At 44.4% G+C, this 19,296-nt stretch overlaps 1 protein-coding gene across 1 annotated transcript; it reads right to left on the reverse strand.

The window, feature by feature from the left end:
• Positions 1-737: 737 nt before the first annotated feature.
• Positions 738-18,014, reverse strand: aadac (arylacetamide deacetylase; the record flags this gene model as incomplete). The annotated part of the gene is made up of 5 exons (XM_080533048.1): positions 738-1,364; positions 1,796-1,967; positions 11,847-11,916; positions 16,167-16,395; positions 17,874-18,014. 5 exons carry the CDS (start codon positions 18,012-18,014, stop codon positions 738-740), a joined length of 1,239 nt encoding a protein of 412 aa, XP_080389174.1.
• Positions 18,015-19,296: the final 1,282 nt, after the last annotated feature.

The raw sequence follows: 19,296 nt of genomic DNA on the forward strand, positions 1-19,296 counted from the left end.
AAATGTGTGCATCCCATTCCCCCCTCTACTGGTCCGCAATGTACCATGGTAACCCCCCCCCCCCCCCCCCCCCCCCCGTGCCTCCCCGGCCCCACCCCAGCCCAGCCCAGCCCGGCAAACATAATAAAACCCTAATTTGAAAGAGGAAAACACATTGGCCTTGCTTTGGCCTAGTGTTATTAACTTATGAGAGGTGCCCTCTCAGAAACCTTATTGTTTTGGAAAAAAACAAAACCAAAGCAACAAATATCTCCTAATATGATCAACAAGATATAGTATTACTGATTCCAAATCCAGCTGCACATGATAGGTATGAGGGTAAACAAACGCAGAACAGTTGGTCACCGTCCAATGTCTTTGCTTCGTTTATCAATGTTCTGCTTTAATCATCTGCTTCGTTCTATTTATCGGTAACTGCCGTAAAACACAGTCAAACCAGATTTATACTGGTACCTAATAGTATTGTTTAGAGAGTGGAAAACAGCTTAGTACAGTGTGTGCCCCTTTTTTTTAATTTATAAAACATAAAATGAAAAGCACTGGCACTGAAAGACAGATAAACAAAAGAGGCGGAGTAAAACCAACCAAACGACAACAACCGAATGGTCGAGAGAACAACGATAGGACCTAAAACAACAACTGACTGCGTTGCCGGGGGGAACACAGGAATGGACATTGAAAGTCGACGGTCATTTTTATTTGATTTTCCTTTCTTTCTTTTTCTTTTCTTCTCCTCCTTATAAGTTTTCTTCGAGCCATCTGACGAAGTTGTTGGTCATCAAGCGTCCGATCTGGAAGTCGGTCGGCCAGACAGTGAACATGAGCGCGCCGTGGAAACCGCTGGCGTAGTGTTCGTGCGTCACCTCCACACCGGCGCGACGCAGCCGCTCGGCATACATCACCCCGTCGTCCCGCAGCACGTCGTACTCGCACGTCAGGACGTAGGCCTTCGGCAGGGCTCGCAACGCCGCGTCCGGCACCAGCAGGGGCGAGGCCCGCGGGTCCACGATGAAGCGGGACGGCCCGTCCGACCACGGACCCTCCTCCTCCGCAGACAACACCATGGCCGGAGCGCTGTAGTTGTACTTCCTGCGGTACGACTCGGGTAGGAAGGCACTCCAGTTGACGAACTTGAGCAGGGCGGCGGACTCTGGGCTATTGTGGGTGTTGGCCATCATGGCCCTGAAGAGGGCCTTGTCGCTGGTGAAGTACTCGCTCCAGAAGCGCACCATGAGCGTGCGGGGCAGGATGGGCATGTTCTGGTTCTGTTGGTAGGACGGGGTGTTGAGGTCCAGAGCCTGGAGGACCGGGTAGAGCAAGGCCTGGGCTTTCAGCTCCACCACCTGCTCTGGGTCCTGGTGAAGCTGGGGAGGGAGGGAGAGGGAGAGGTAGAAGGGCAGTGGGAGAGAGAGGGAGAGGGAGAGAGGGAGGGAGAGAGAGAGAGAGAGAGAATGATTCCATTAGGATAACCCAATACAGCATCAAATTACTGTACATCAATACACCAAGCAGAACTATAGTCGAACACAACTTCCCATAAAGTCCTTGAAACAAAAAAGTGATATGAGAGGTATATGCTGGAGGTATAAGCAAACTAAAGCATCTTTCACAGCCCAGTTGTACAAAACAGTTTATCTGGATCAGAATGATCCCGATTCTTTTTTGCTCTCCAGGATCAGATCTATATGTCTGATTTTGAGTCGTATAGGGGGAAATCAGCCATTCCTGGATAGCAAAAAAAGAATCAGGATCATTGATAAGCACCAGGAGTGACGAGGGTGTTTCTCTCCGGTACCTGCTGAGACACGGCCGCCGCCAGGTTCCCCCCGGCGCTGTCCCCGGCAACGGCGATGCGGCCCGGGTCCACAGAGTACCGGGCCAGGACCCCCACCTGGAGGAAGTGCTTCACCACCTGGTACACGTCCTCATATGGTACGGGGAAGTGGTGCTCCGGCGCCAGGCGGTACCTGGCAGGGAGGGAGGGAGGGAGGGAGGGAGGGAGGGAGGGAAGGGCGGCCGAGATAACAGGGTTTCAGGCAGTGTTGACAGATGGGATTGACAATTTCCAATCCAAACACAGTCTAAAAACCAGCCCAAAAGTGGTCCAATTGGAAGGAAAACCACCTAATCTGGCAACACTGGTTTCAGGTCAGATACGCTCCCATGGAGGTGAACTGATAAGGCCAATCCTCACCTCCTGCATGTCCTTCAAGTGAGTTGAGACTAGGCCTGTAACAATGCCAACATTTTCTGTATAATTAATTGTCTCGGAAATAATAATAATCACTGTTATGTGACCCAGATAATGTAACAACACAGCAACCTATGAAGTATTCTCATCAATAAAAGAAGAGACTGTGTGTCATCTAGTTATGTGTAGTTATGTGATTTTAGCATGTTTATGTTCTATCAGGATGTTGTGATGTGCTTAACATTCAGAGCAGCTATCTAGCTAACGTGGTGTTCTTCACCAGCTAGCTAGCTAGCGTGTTGGAGCACAGTCAAGAAATTGCCATTAGACAATTATTTCATAACTGTTACAGGCCTAGCTGAAACTAACCAACATTGCTTTTCTTTTTCATTACCTGGCTTGGTGATGAAACATGCATGAGGCCCATACATTAATAATATCACTCATATGAATCAGCAAAATATCAAGCACAGTGGAGGACTGAAGCCCAAAATGCAATCATTGAAGTGGTGACACATTGTTGGCAGAGGGGTCAGAGAATTGTCGCATGCACGCATACACCACACACACACACACACACACACACACACACACACACACACACACACACACACACACACACACAAATGTCCTTTCGGTCAGCTGAGACCAACCTGCTAAACATTCCAAGAGTGAAAACAAAACCTGGTGAAACAGCTTTCAGTCACTGCCGCATGCCCCTGGAACAAACTCCCTGAAGACCTCAAACAGGCCCAGACTCTAAATTTAAAACTAGGCTAAAAACCTAAAAATGTTCTGCAACAGTTATGACTGAACACTAGCATTTATCCATCTATCGTTATCATTATCTATCATTTTTCTAAATGTTTTATCTTATTTCTTTTTTATAACTATTTTCATTACATTTATTTTTTTATTCCCCTCTTGTTGTACTTTGAATTGCTGTTATAGATGTTGGATCACTAGATGGTGGTTTTCTGTGGCTCAGTTAGTAGAGCATGACGCTAACAATTTCATTTAATTTAATTTCAAGCCGTTATTTCAACTTGGGGACCACTGAGGGACACCTTCATTTTCGGTGGGGCCGAGTGTACAGGATAAATAAAAACATTGCAACACAATAAATACAAAGAAACATTGCAACACAATAAATACATAAACATACATAGTGCAACAGTAAAAAACAAAACAATGGATCAATCGAAGCAGGTGCAAATAGATTTGCAATGGTCCATAGTCATTGCCTTGAATTGACCCATAGATGGGAGAGAGTCTATTTTAAAAGTGCTTTGTAGCAGGTTCCAGGAGTGTGGCAGTCTTTTCATGTTCTGTACACATACAGGGGACCTTTAGTGTAAGCTAGTTATTTGATCGGGTGAGGCAAGCGCCAATATTCGGACTTAACAGTGAAGAAATGTACGGTGGCCAATTCCCAAGCAGCGACTTGTAAATAAACAGATACCAATGCCTATTTCGCCTCATTTCCAAGGATGACCAACCAACCATGTTATATTGGCACCCGTGACAAATCTAAGGGCAGAGTGAGTGGTTTTAGCATTGAAGACGCAGCATGTCTACAGATCACATCACTATAGTCCAAGACAGACAGGAAAGTTGCTTCCACATTTATTTTTCTGTACGACAAAGGAAAACATTATTTGTTTCTGTACAAAAAGCCAACCTTCTGACACAGCTTGCTGACAAGGGTATCAATATGATACTTAAATTGAAGTGTATGATGAAGTTTATGGTATCAATCCAGATACCAAGATACTTGTACTCTGAGACTCTCTCAATGCCAGAGCCATTTAATATGGTTATACATAGACTATCATGATCAGTATTTTTGGTATTCGTAAATAACATCAATTTAGTTTTACTAGTGTTCAGAACCAGGTTGAATAGTGCTTCTTGAAGAGCATTGAACACAAGTTGCAGTCGTTCAGTAGCCAGTTGTACAGAATCTGCTAGTAGATAATTAGTTGATAATCGTATCATCAGCATAAAGATGAACTTGGCAGTTTTGTAGCGTGGAGGCAATATCATGTATGTACAGAGTGAAGAGGATTGGACCCAATATAGAACCCTGCGGCACACCTTTCGAGATGGGCAAAAAATCTGATTTGAAAGTCTCCAGCTTTCACACATTGACGCCTCTCACATCGATGTCCTGAAAGAATATGCAAGCCTTATTGTCCATACCAATATTAGAAAGTGTTTGTAGGAGTAAGTAATGGTCTACTCTGTATCGAAAGCTTTAGATAGATCGACAAAAAGCCAAGCACAATGCTTCTTCTTGTCTAAAGCAGATACAGGGCCCTATTATGCACTTCTTAACTTGCCGTCTTAAGTGTTAATTAAGACGCACCGCCAGGTTAAGACCTACCGCCACCCTTATTATGCGCTTCATACGCGCTACTGCTATTATGCAGGTGTCGATAGGCGCCCACACATAAGACGTAAAACTCCCGTGCATATATTGCTCATTGTGGGAGTGTTCATATGTTAATGAAGTGCACTAGGCGCCCCTGCTATTATGCGATCTGACTTTGCTCCTATGGCTAAGAAGTGGTTTGAAAAGTTCTTAAGTTTAGACTTCATGCACGTTTTGAAACACGAGCGCGCCTCCGCGGTTTGCGCATGCATGTGGGCACACATGAACACGCACGTGGCTCCACGGCAAGACGTCAATTACGGTTACAGTATAAATGCTTTATTTCAGAAGGGAGATGCCAGCGCTGTACAGTATGTTGCCTCCGCATACTGTGCACATACAGTACGAGCATGCCGTGCGTAATATAATGACATCAACATCTGTCATTCCTGCAGTCTTCCAGCGACCCCTCTGTAATACTTCTCAACTCACAAGCGGAGATATTGCCGTGTTTATTCAGAAAATAATGATTGCTGTGTTTATTCTGAATACTATATCACACAAGGTTGTTCCATGTTGCCAGGTGACTGTCTCCCTTCCGTCTCCCTGTCTGCAGTTGAACTTAAACCAGCTGACCTGTTCTTTCCTTTAACGAATTTGAGTATAAGGTTCCCTTGCACAGAAAACGAGTAAGCTCGAGATAAATGTTTATTAACAAATGATTAACATAAATTAAATGGCTCGTGCATTACGTCAAGGCCGCCCTCATGCACGAGCTTGTTACTTTCTTCTGCAGAGAAGCGCGCTGACCTCCTTCTTAGGACTTCCATAATAGCATAGCGCTAATGACTCAACGCAGCCGGTTCTTAACGGGAATGGCACCTGGCACGCTGATTGGGTTGATTGAGAAGACGCCCAAAACACACCCATGACTACAGTGGCGTGCAGTCAGGTGAGGCAGGGTAGGCAGTGCCTCACCCAGGCATTTAAGAAAGAAAAAGAATATCAGTCTTTTTAAAATAGTTTTTTATAATTTTTTTATCTAAAAAAAATATATTTTTTTTATTTATTTTACTAATTATTCTTAACTTTAATGTGTTAAAATGTTGTTAAAATAAAAATTAATGATGTAAAATGTGTTGTTTTAAAAATATAATGCATGCCCTGGCACCAGGAGAGTTTGCTCCCAAGGCTAGCTGATTGCTGATTGCTGGCGAGAGGCACCTGTGTGTGTGCGAGAGGCAGACTGTGCTTGTGCTTCTGTGCTATGCGAAGTGATAGACCAACGGTTTCGTAGGTTTGCGCATGCGTAGTCTGTTCTCACATTGTCTTCATTGATGGACGTTGAGGCACCGTGCCACGCTGCTTCTGACAGCATGATTGACAGTTTGCGTTTGGCTTGTTTGGCTTGCCGTAGCGGAATTCCTCTGCTGTTTGCGCCACGGTTCTAGTCTACATTTCCCCAGCTAACTTGCGATCTCGGCATCATGGATATCCAACAGCTAAAAAGATTTTCAACCTTCAGTTTTGAGCAAAAAACGAAATGTGATTGAAAATGGGACGGCAACACCTGACCTATCTCAATTAACCCAAAGGAAGGGACCAGTGGCGTAGCGCAAAATCCCGGGGCCCCCCCGCAAGGTGGCGGCGGGGGCCCTTTCGCAACGGAGAAAAAAAGAAAAAAAAAACGTGCGTTTTTTAGAGGCTGATGCGTTATTGACGTTGCGAAATTTCGCAATATGCACTCTACATTCTAAATGCTTGACTTAGCAAAAGGTACAAACAAGTGAGAGCAATAGCCTATAACTAAAACCAAATGGTAGACTACATCAGTAGAATGTATTATAAGTAGAATAGTACAAGCTTTATTTCTTTTAACAAAGTGTGGTGTGCACAGCAGTGTGATATCTGTAAACATATCTGTAGACTCTCCGCTAAGGGTTGCCAGATGGGATTGAGAATTTCCAACCTAACCAATCTAAAAACGTCTAAATCCACCAAAAACCAGCCCATCTGGCAACCCTGTCTCCGCTGCATCAGAGTCTACTTGTTGCGTAAAATTGGCCAGGGTTAGTCAAATCCTTTGTTGGACATCTCGTTTCTTAAGTCCTGGTATATTGTGGCATTTCTTTACTGTTTGCCATCTGGTCTAGCAATACCCAGGGAGACGCAGACAGCAGAAGTAGAATAGAATAGTAGAATAGAAAAAGAAACAGCTATATATAGCCTAACCATGCTGAATTACATGTATGTACCTGTATGATGCACTGACAGCCTGTGACTGTGAACCTGGCCGGACCCTGCCCTTCTGCCTGAGTTTGAGTATGATGCTGCCCAAATAAATGTTATTGTTTAGTGCCGTACGCTTTCGTGGTATTATATTGTGTGAATTATCATCTGTATGTTGTTTTTCTTTCACTCGACTAACCGCCGAGATAATACTTGAGACATGTACTTCCGTAAACATAATTTTTAAATTTGATTTGTTTACAATATCGGACCGACAGTCCCACATATAGCGGCTATAATGTCCGAATAGAGAATCTACCACCACCTAAAGAATGCATATTGTACTTTGTATTGTATTTTCGCTTGCTCATTTTCCTTGTGTCTCGCTGCCTACGTGTGACATCAAAGTCAGGGAGGACTATTGGATACGGCTAACTATGTATATATTTTTAAATATAGGCCTATATATTAAAATTAAGGTTGACACAATGAAGGGCCACTTATTTTCTTTGTTTTATATTGTAGTGCCGGGAGACGGGAGTCGGAGGCGGCGTATCAAATGTCACAGCTAGACGTTTATTGACAGACATGAACCAGTTGTTACCACACACTTAAAAACAGGAACTAAAACTCAGTACCACCCACTTAACCCTCCGTACGGAACAATACTCCCAACTATAAGTTCCGGGGGTGAATTATGTTAACCCACCACAATATATTTTTAAATTATAAAAAAAAAAAAAAAAAAAGGATGCAATGTTAGGGGGCCCCCTAGTGGCTGGGGCCCCCCCGCGGTGCGTCGCTTGCGGGCCCGTCCGCTACGCCACTGGAAGGGACAGAAGATTGTACGAACATTTCAAACGGAATGGTACAAAAAAAGGACTGGCTGTGTGGATCCTGTGTCCTGTGTTGTTGATGCAGGTGAATTTATATTGTCATTGAGCTGTTTTGCGTGCTGCTGTAAATCCTGTTGAGATGCAGGTGAATGTAGGCAATGCCATACAGGCTGTTGCGCTACGCTATGTGTAGTTATGAGATAACAATACATGACATTTTTGACCAGCTATTTGATAGTATAGTATATATGGGCTATGTGATTGACTTTATGGTATAGTATATTAGCCTACATTACATTACAGTCATTTAGCCGACGCTTTTATTCACAGCGACTTACAATAATTGCATTTAATGTAGGAGTGTACTGCTTTTTTAAGGCAAAATGAAGAATAGCAAACTAAAAATACAGTATAGCAATATAGCAATAGCAATAGCATAGAGAAGAATAGCAAACTAACAATACAATAGGTGCTTAACAGGGAGGTAATTATGCGTTAATCGCATGATTTTTTTTAAATAGCTCACTGCCTACCCAGCCAATGACCTCACTGCACGTTACTGCATGACTAATTTCTTTGCTTAGCGCCGGGTTTTAGGCGCCCACTACAGCACGCATAATAGCAAAGTGGCCTTGACCACGCCTCCACGTCTTAAGTTTAGATCTACCGCCTCGTCTTATTGATGAAGTGCATAATAGGGCCCACAATGTCATTTGTAATCAGAGTGACAGCAGTGATTGTACTACGCTTAGCTCTAAAACCAGTTTGAAGAGGACTAAGAATTGAATAGTTCGAAAGGTATGACTTAAGTTGAGTGTTCGCTAAGGTTTCTAAAATCTTTGCCAGATATGAAAGCTTGGAGATTGGACGATAATTATTTAAATCGTCAGTGATGCCTCCTTTATGTAAGGGAGTCACATGGGCAGTCATCCAGGCCCTAGGAAAACTACCAGCAGCAAGGCAGAGATTACATATATGAGTTAATATAGGAAGGAAGTGAAGCACAAGATTTGCCATTAATGGCGTTCACTGCTTTCCAAAACTTATCTGGATTAGAGGATGAGGTGGTAATTAGATTCAGATAGTAAGTAGATTTAGGTTTTCTTACAGCTGCTGTGCATTTATTTCTAGCCTGCCTGAAAGAGAGCCAGTGTGTAGGATCACCAGATGGCTGAGATGCTCAAGTTAAACTGGCAGGACAACTCTGGGGTAAACCAGGGGGTTACTCTATCTTTGATTCTAATCTTTTTGAGTGGAGCGTGTACGTTAACACTAGAACAGCCATGCCTTTTTTACCTACTATAAGAGCCGCCTCTACTATAAGAGCTGCCATTTACACACAACGACCACTAGTTGGCCGCTTGTAAATTAGCCTGCTTCCTAAAAAAGCACCAGCATCAGCTTATCCTGATGTGATTTTGAAAATGTAAAGATACGGGATGGAAGAACGCACATATCTAGGAAAAGTCATGAAAGGAGGGTTATGAAATTTGATCGAGTGCAAAGATACAACACTTTTCTTTACTCACACCCCTCCATGGCTGTTCTAGTGTTAACAACTGAGTTGAATATTTCAGTGAAGAAGTCCAGTGCCAGTTGAGCATCATTGAACTAAGAAGTAGAACTGATTAAGAGTATTATCTGCCAAAAAAAGATTGTTTATTAAAGTGTTTGAGATTTTTTCTCAAGACCACATGAGATTTGTTCTTTTCTAAGCGAGTGCTTCTGATACAGGCAGTGGGGCAGTGATCACTGAAGCCTGATTCGAATACTCCACTGGCTACAATTTTGTCAACTTTATGGCTGAAAATCTGATTCTGGGTTCAACTAACGAGTCAGGTTTAGGTTCCCACTAACCTCAATGCTTAGGTTGTGGGTTCGATTCCCGCTGGGACACATAGTATACACTGAAAAATGAATGCACTCACTGCAATGTCAGTCGCTCTGGATAAATGTGTCAGCTAAATGGCGTATATATTATTTATAATGATGTACCAACCTCAGCTGTTTGAGAATTGGGCTGTGCTGTACTATGCCAGGACCTGAATACTGGGGCAACTGCAGACCGAGGATAAGTAGTCTCTGGTAGACTCAGAGAATAGAACAAGAACTAGCTGTGTTTAATGTGAGACAACCAGGTAGGGCAAAGATAAGTATTTGTCTAAGCCTTCTGGCTGAATGGATGTCACATGTGTATTATTTACACAAGTCGGCGCTTTCAGATAAACTGTTGCAACAAAGTGTTTCGGTCCTGAGTCAAACTCAGGTAAGGACATGTTGGTTGGTCATTCTATTGAAATTATATACTCACTGTATCTAAACTCAAGATGTGCTAAAAAGTTTCTCTTTAATGAACCTGCTGTGACTTGAAAACAGGAAGGAACGAGATGAGACTCTCTCGATGTTCAGAACTACCATTGTGTTATTATAGCTTAAAACACATAACTTGGAGGGCCAACATGTTTCTTTACAACAATACAAACCTCTCGACTGTATGTGATCTGTGTCTGGGGTAGATCTATGGATAGATGATTCACTTACTTAGACAAATGTATTTGTTGCGAGTCACTTACATTTACATTTGAGACATTAAGCGGACACCTTTATCCAAAGTGACTAAGTGAGTGAGTCATCTATACATTAGACATCATAAGAAGAACAAATCGAATCAGTCACAATGTAATCGCAGGGTCCCCGATACTGGCCATCGACATATCCTGCATGTCATCCCTCCTCTCTCTCACCCATCCTAATGCTAAATAGACTGACTTATATAGCGCCTTATAAGCGCTTTACAAAGGCCTTTCATAACCCATTCACACACACATTCACACACCAATGGCGGAAAGCTACCATGCAAGGTACCGATCCGCTCATTGGGAGCAATTTGGGGTTCAGTGTCTTGCCCAAGGACATCTCGGGGTGCCGGGGATCGAACCGCTGATCTTCCGACCTTGCAATCACAGCCGCCACAGCCGTCTTTCCTGTCAATCTCTAATGTTTTTCTCCAATAAAGCAAAAATTAGAAATGTGTGCACAAGTGAATTCATATATATATGGTAGGATCCTCACTAAATAATACCATCATCGTCACCAACATCTTTGCCCCAAACAGCTTTGGATAAAGGCGTCTGCTAAATGCCAAACATGTCATGTAAATCTGATCTAATCACAGAGAAATTACTAGCTGATAAACCATCTTAGCCTTTCATTACCTGATGAAGATCCAGATGAACCATGCATGTGGCCCATACTTTTATAATACGACTGATATGACTCAGTACTTATCAGCAAAATATCAAGCACCGCGGAGGACTGAAACCCAAAATGCAATCATTGAAGTGGTGACACATTGTTGGCAGAGCAGGTTCAGAGAATCGACGCATACACACACACACACATAGCTACTATTATGTTCATGCCCACACACCCACTGGAATTTAACGAGAGTGAATCCAATTTTATGATAAAAAAAAGTTAGAGAGCCAATCCACTCTTTCACCATACTTTTCAGCATTTATAACCAAACATGGCAGCTTGTTGCATGAGAGAGAGAGAGAGAGAGAGAGAGAGAGAGAGAGAGAGAGAGAGAAATGGAGGGAGGTGAAAGAGAACAGAGAGAGGGGATCAGAGAGTGAGAGTGAAAGACAGATGGCGATAGGGCTAGCCTGGGTGCTACTGTGGATCTGTCTGTGAGTGAACGACCGAGTGTCCTGCTTTGACAGGAAAAGCCTGGTGAGACTCTAATAAAAACCAGTCAGTCTGTCTGAGTGGCACCACTGCACCATATATCTGCACAACCATCTCCTCTGTGATGGATAGGAAAGGACAGGCGCGCAGGGATATCACAACATGGCTGGCCTCTGCTCTCTCTGGGCCTCAGACAGGGTGCTGCGTGTGTTTTTATGGCTGTAAACAACTCTTCAACCAAAGCAATGACGGAGGCCATTCAACAAAAGCCCTGTATGTAAATCATTCCTAGCAGTGAGTGGGGCTGATGGTTTTCCCTGACCACCCTATACTCCCTATCTAGGAGATACGGACCTGATAAAACAGGTAAATAAACACAAGACAAGCACAAGACAACCGACGCTGTAGACCATTTCCATGTTGTAATATAATAAGTTGATGAATGTACCATTTGCATGTTGTGATGTCGTAGTAGTAGTAGATCAATGTGCCATTTGCATGTTGGGTAATCATTCTGTATACTCACTCCACAGACACAACCACTGAGTTGAGCTCCGTGACCATCTGCCTGGCCAAGAGGTCGTACGGACCCATCCCTGCATGGAGAGAGAGAGAGAGAGAGAGAGAGAGAGAGAGGTAGAGAGAGAGAGGGGGAAAGAGGGAGAGAGGGAGAGCCGGAGAGAGAGAGAGAGGGAGAGAGGGAGAGAGGGAGCACATATGTCAGGGAAAAAACAGAAACACCTAAAAACACATACAGTAGGTAGTTTCTTTTGAACTGAACTGAGAACAAAGGACAGGCGACGGCGGTGTCGATATGGATAGCAACCGACTAATTCCTTTGTTCCTGTTTAGTTTAGATCAGCGCAAGAGAAGCAACCCTTAATCTGAGCCTCCAGTATCTCTCCTGGCCGGGCTCCCGAAACTTGCTGTGGGCGTCACGGTGATTACATGGCATTGCCTGTGGTGCTGTCATAGCGATTACATAGCATTGCCTGTGGTGTTGTCATAGCAATTACAAGGCACTGCCTGTGGCGTTGTCGTAGTAATGACTGTAACTGTAATTGCAGGGTACAGTAGCAGCTTGCAGGGACAGCGTGACATTTTTTGCCGCACGTCAAGTCATGTAGCCTTTGTTTACCAGGGGGTTACCATGCCGACAGCTCAAGCAGGTGGTGTGTGATTTCCTGTGTGTGTGTGTGTGTGTGTGTGTGTGTGTGTGTGTGTGTGTAATCGGGCATGGCGGTTAGAACGTTGGTTACAAACAAGGATATACTGTTACAGTCATGTTGTTTCCTGGTAGGATAACTGATCATGAAATTCATGTGAAATATGTCTCTGCTTCTACTTCTACTTCTCTGATATTGTGTATGCAAATAATTCCGGACATATTTCCAGACAATTGGACAAAGGGTGACAATTGGGAAACGGTGTCCAAACCTTTGACTGGTACTGTACATCATACTGAAATACAATCGCTCAGTTCTCAATTTAGTTGGATAACTGGATGGATGGAGGGATGGATTTAGTTTAAATGTTATTTTTATTCTTATTATATGATATGAGTTTTAGTCTCAATTTAGTTGGATAACTGGATGGATGGGTGGATAGATGGAGGGATGGATGGATGGCTAGAATGGATGGATGACTAGATGGGTGGATAGATGGAGGGATGGATTGATGGCTAGATGGGTGGATGGAGGGATGGATGGATGACTAGATGGATGGCTAGATGGGTGGATGGAGGGATGGATGGATGACTTGATGGGTGGAAGGATGGCTAGATGGATGGATGGATAGATGGGTGGATAGAGGGATGGATGACTAGATGGGTGGATGGATGCTAGAATGGATGGATGGAGGGATGGATGGATGGATGGGTGGATAGATGGGTGGATAGATGGATGTGGGGAGCATGGTGCGTTCTGGCCTGCAGAGGGAGCCAGACTGTGGTGGAGGATGGATAATTTAATTAGAATTTTGCCATTTAGCAGACGCTTTTAATCCAAAGCGATTTACAATTAAGAATTACAGGGACATTCCCCCTGGAGTAACTGAGGGTTAAGTGCCTTACTCAAGGGCACACTAGTAGTGGTGTGGTTTCAGGCGGGATTTGAACTCACAACCTTCCGATCACAAGTCCATCTCACTATCCACTAGACCACCACTACCCTATGGATGACGGGCTGATTACGGACAGGTGTCAGTAATGAGAGTCCCGAAAGGGGAAACTGCCAGGCGTGACGCCCTGCAGCGGCGCACGCCTTCATTACCATTGAACTTTATTCTCACAACCTCTCCCCAGCACGTCGGTGGTGTGGCTGGGCTGTGTCAGTCCAATAAAGATGTGTTTGTTACACCGTTCCTCTGTGTCGGGGGGAGGGACACACACGGGGGGCCAACCTCCACCCCACAGACGGCCCCACGGACGGTAGAGGAGGGATGCTGGCAATGCGGACAGACTGACCACCTCCGCCGGGACAGCCCCGGTCCGACCCCTCCCCTGTGTCCTGGACAGGCGTTTTGCATTCCGGTGCGGGTACAGCGCGAGACGCACCAGGCGCTGTTGGATTCTGGTTGCTTACAGACCATGATCCACCAGCGCCTGGTTCGACTCGGGGCATTGTTAGAAGCATCGCGGGTTTTGGTGAGGTGTGTGCATGGGGATATTCACGGGTATCCGGTAGTCTCCATCGAAATTCGATATGGGGGGGAAAAGCATGGTGTTCGGGCGGCGGTTAGCTTGCGCCTCACGCACCCTCTAATTTTGGGATTAGATTGGGCTGGGTTTCCACAGATATTAGGGGAAACTACGGGGGCTGCGGCAGGGAAATGTGAGGCGTGCGCAGTGCTCTGTGCTGATGTGAGGAGCCAGCGGGTCCCAAGGGCTGTTCGGGGGGAGGTGGAGAGAGAGAGAGAGAGAGAGAGAGAGAGAGAGAGAGAGAGAGAGAGAGAGAGACTGCTCCAAGCAACGGCAACAGATCCCGAAAGGGGGTGTGGAGTGAACGCGGAGCAGAGAGCGAGTCCCGAAAGGGGAACCAGCCAGGCGTGACACGCTGAAGCGGCGCATGCCTTCATTACCATTGAACTTTATTCTCACAACCTCTCCCCAGCACGTCGGTGGCGTAGCTGGGCTGTGTCAGTCCAATAAAGACGTGATTGTTACATCGTTCCTCTGTGTCGACCTCCCTCTGTGCCTAGAGACCTTTACAATGGATGAATGGCTAGATGGGTGGATAGATGGATGGATAGATTAAATAAGGATTCATTTAATAATACACTTTACTTTATCTTATTGCTTTTCCTTCATGTATGAGTTGTTTTAGCCCTGAAGAAGTTAAGATCAAGCTGAGCGTGCCATTCTCAAACTTTATTGATGTGTGGATGCACATGCTTAGCTAGTAACTACTATCATGTGCAGGTATGGATGTGAATGACCTGGGTCTAGTTGGCCAGATTATATGAACGGTACATTCAAGAGTCTGGCAGAGTCATTGTGTCTCTCGGGGAGAGCTGCATGTTGAATTTACCAATGCATTCAGTATCTGAAACACATTGGCTGGGTTCGATTATTCGTTCTGGATTCTGATCAGCACTCATGGAATGGCACTGTCCAATAAAATGACTTGGTCCCTTTATGATGTTGACCCAGGCAGCGTGCGCTCCGGTGCTCCGGCGCTCTCAGGACGAATTTACAAACGCACCCATTATATTAAGCAAAATGCTGAAGGTGTCATTTTAAACATTTGATAAGTTGTACGCTACTTCCATTTGTATTTTGTTACCGATTTGCATCAACAAATAGTGAGAAACTGAACAAAAAATACCGTCCAACTCTACCGCATGATGTTTTTGTCTTTAAGAATGTTTTGGTTCCACTAGAGATTTATTAAACAGTCTGGAAATGCATTGTCCAACTTGCATTCATATCTTTTTGGATTATCCCTCATCGTGTTTACAAGAAATATGTTTGACTTTGGCTGACTTTGCTGACTTTGACACTTTTGCGATATAATAAATAGTGAGAAACTGAGCCAAAAATACCATACAACTCTACAGCAGAATTTTCCACCGTACCTTTTGTGAAAACAGTAATTATTCAACAAAGACTTTATCAAACAGTCTGGAAATGCATCGTCCATCATGTGTTATCTCTCATCACGTATACAATAAATATTACGTTTAAAATGCTCACATTATGGCACATACTTGCTCATGCAAATAGTTGCCCTTTGTTCACTAGCTTCCGCTCCGTATAATCCTGACATGAAAGAAGAGTCCCGTTGAGAAGGAGCAGGAATGCTACTCGGTTCAAGGGAGGAGGTATCCCTACCAGAGACCAATCCTTGACTTTCTCAGTTTTAGGATAGAGCTAATCGCAGTTACACCTTTCCGTCTCTATCTCCACTTTAACAAGTAATGGGTACAATTTTGGTTGCCATGGGACACATCGCCTGGGCTTGGAGCAAGGTCAGTGATGGCTATGGGCGGTACACACCCAATTCGGGCCGCGTTTGAATGTTTAATGTCATAATTGTATTTACTGCAGGTCCGTATGCTATGTCTATTGATTTATCTCTGCCCACAGCCACCGCCGGCCTTGCTACCGCTAGCACCGCCCCCTGCCCCCCCACACCACCACCTGCCCCCCCACACCACCACCCCTGTAGCTTCAGGTGCCGGGCCTGGTCTAAAGACTAAATGGGATTTATGGGATGAATAGATGGAATTAAGGAACATATACAAATGGATGAGAATATAGAAAGATACATTGATCATCAACAAATTGATTGATTGATTGATTGGTTGGCTGGAAGATGAATAACTGACTACTGTAACTCGTACTCACTTGAGCTCCCCAAACACCAGCCCCCTCCATGCAGGTATATCACCGCTCTCCTGAGCTCAATACTGCCGCCCTGCTGCCTGGGCTGGTACACTACCACCTCCACCCCATCAAACCGCTCCTCTGTGACGTGCACACGTTCATCTGACACAGGCACCACCCGCTCAGCAAACGTGATGAACATCATCACCCCCATGTAGTCCTTTAGGCCAGCCAACTCGCTGAAGTCTGCCTGGGGAGAGAGAGAGGGGAGGGGGTGGTGAGGATGGGGGAGGGGGGAGGGGGGGGGTTGACCAACCAGCTGATTGTTACATGACTGTAGGCTGACAAAGCCCATGTGTACTTAATGTCATGGGGATCCAGTACTGTAGCCCAAGGCCCCTAGCATCATTGACTCACCACACAGCAATCATCACATGTAGCAGGCCCTCTAGCCACAGTCACCTCTACATAGTACAGTACGTATCTGTTAAATCCCTGAAGAGTTGAAACATGTACGGTACTAGTTCAATTGAATGGGGGAAGTGAGTCCAAACTTTTGACTGGTACTGGACACTGCACATATCACCATTTTGTCACCAAAACCTTTGGTTCTGGGTAGAACCAAACATGTCTCTGCCAGACCTGACAGGGTTCTATGTGGAACTTTGTTCAGAGGGTTCTACTATGGTAACATAATGGTTCTAAACCCTTTTTCATTCCATGCAGAAGGGTTAAGGGTTCTGACCTAAAGGGGTTTTATACTGAAGAATGACAAACGAATCATCTTTTGTTTGTAGCCTACTATTTGAAAGGAAAAAAAAAAGTCCTTAGAGTTTATTACCTACGAGAGAGATACTATTGTGATAGATTACGTTTTCACGAAATAAAACACTAATCGTAAATGAAATAGCAACACATGATCAAACAACAATAGATTAGTTTCGAACCAGGTAAGAACGTAGGCGCAGATTGTGTTATTTCAAAAATAATGTATAAAACACTGATAATCTGGAAATCAAGTTTTTATTGATGTTTTACTGGATCACATTTTCAACTGCACCTATTCCGATGAGCTACTGCGCAAAACAACAAACAATTAAATAAATAAAAAAGTAGACATTCAGTCAAATAAATTCAACGTATTCCACTACAGAATATACTGTATCAAAAACTCAGGTGTGAATAGGATCGTGTTAAATTATAGTCATGATTAAATCCATAAACACCGGGACATTTGGGATATAAATAGATATCGTCTAATCGGGGTCTTTTTCCATCCATAAACAAAGCGTCGATTTCCTCAATGGGGTTTATAATTAGAGCAGGTGAGCAGGACTACAATACTCGGATTACCACATGACATAATCTGGTGTAGCTGTCAGTCACCCTGCACGTATGCATTTACACAACAAGAGAAATGCATCTAGTCTATTTGACCACATTAAACATAATACAAAAACCTGATGATTTAACTCAAGTTAAAATATATAAATACATAAATAACAATAACAAAAGAGACAGTTAATTCCCAAAAATGCCAAATAGCCTTAATATAAGGAGTGTTTTAGGATGTAACACATCTGAGTGTCTTGTGATGCAACAAGGTCATTCTTGATCAACGACATGATCTCATAAAGAATATAATTCAGTGTAGGCCTATGCATGTGTTCTGTATCAATAGCCTAATGCGGAACGATTTCCATTCTGAGTTTCTGACAATATCCTTACCAGGTGACTGAGACTTCTGAAGAAGCAGTCGGTCAGCATAAGTTTCCATCTCTCCTCTATCTCCTCCGGAATGGGGTGATAAACGTAATAAGCGGTGAACGCTCCAAGAAAAATCAGTAAAAAGATGCCTTTCAACCTCATTTTACGCGGCAGTCCCCACAGCTACTGAACGCAAAGGTGCAGGGAAAGAAACTCAAGTCAGCTTTGCTGATTAACAAGTCACTCCAGCCCGGGCCAGGCGTAATCTGGTATTAATTTTGGAACCAAGCCAGCCTGATATGACAGCACGTGTTAGTATCATCTGATCGTTATGAGCGAGCATGATCGGGGCTCTCTCCACCGTGACTGTCGCTGCTCGGCGCACAGGCGGTCGTGCAAGTGTCCTGTCCTCTTCACGCCAATCGAAAGGGCGAACGCTTGATTCATGCGCTTTGGTCGGTTATGTGAACGGATCGACGAGCCTGAATTCCTCAGGTGCGCCTCTCTCTCCGGGGCGCGCAGGGCGCTCGGTCTCACTGCAGGGGCTGAACTTGCTGCGACAACAGAGGCTCTCCCCTGTCCCTTGTCTCCTCTGCTCCAAATATTTGTAAGCAGTTGCAGCAGGATAGTGTCCGTATGCTACTTTCTATTTCCGCATTTCGGTTTTGTAGAGAAAGTCTGTTGATTAATTAATGATAGTGCAGTAGAAAGTCGTCGCGTAAAAGCGATGTTAGGCACAGCCGTGCGCTTTCCGTCGCACGCAGTCAGCACTATCACTTGTACTGCACTAAAAATAACCTCCTCGTCCCTTCGAGCGACGTGACCTATTGCGTTAAAGAGGTTTATAACAGACAGGTTATGTAAAGACAGTTCTTGTGAAACGGTTAACTTATGCGGTGCCAGATAACTAGCAACATGAACGCCGTCATTGGCTGTCATGACAACTTGACACCTGTGCTCACGTTCACATGGAGCCCCGCACGAGCTTGAACAGGGGAGAGAAACACTGTACTGTAGGATAACTTTAGTTATGTGTGTGTGTGTGTGTGTGTGTGTGTGTGTGTGTGTGTGTGTGTGTGTGTGTGTGTGTGTGTGTGTGTAGGTGTGTGTTATACAAGATTTGGCCCAGAAATACCTCAGCCAAGTGCGACCTAGGAATGAACAAGAGGAACCCTGATTTCCAAACCGTTGCCAGAAAACAATCTAAACGTTTCTAATGGACTGTAGAGTTTGGATCATATCTTTTATACAGACTTACATTTGTCTAAGGAGTTGATGTCTGTCTGTCTATCTGTCTGTCTGTCTGTCTGTCTGTCTGTCTGTCTGTCCGTCTGTCAACGTGAGGATGTTTCTTTTTTACTTAGCGAAGCACAGTTAAATGTATGAACCCTGAGGAATCAAGCAAGCCAGCGAGAGAGAGAGAGATAGAGAGAGACCATGTGCA

This window comes from Nansenia antarctica, assembly GCF_963989245.1.
Source record: "Nansenia antarctica genome assembly, chromosome: 5".
NCBI classification, from domain to species: Eukaryota; Metazoa; Chordata; class Actinopteri; order Argentiniformes; family Microstomatidae; genus Nansenia; species Nansenia antarctica.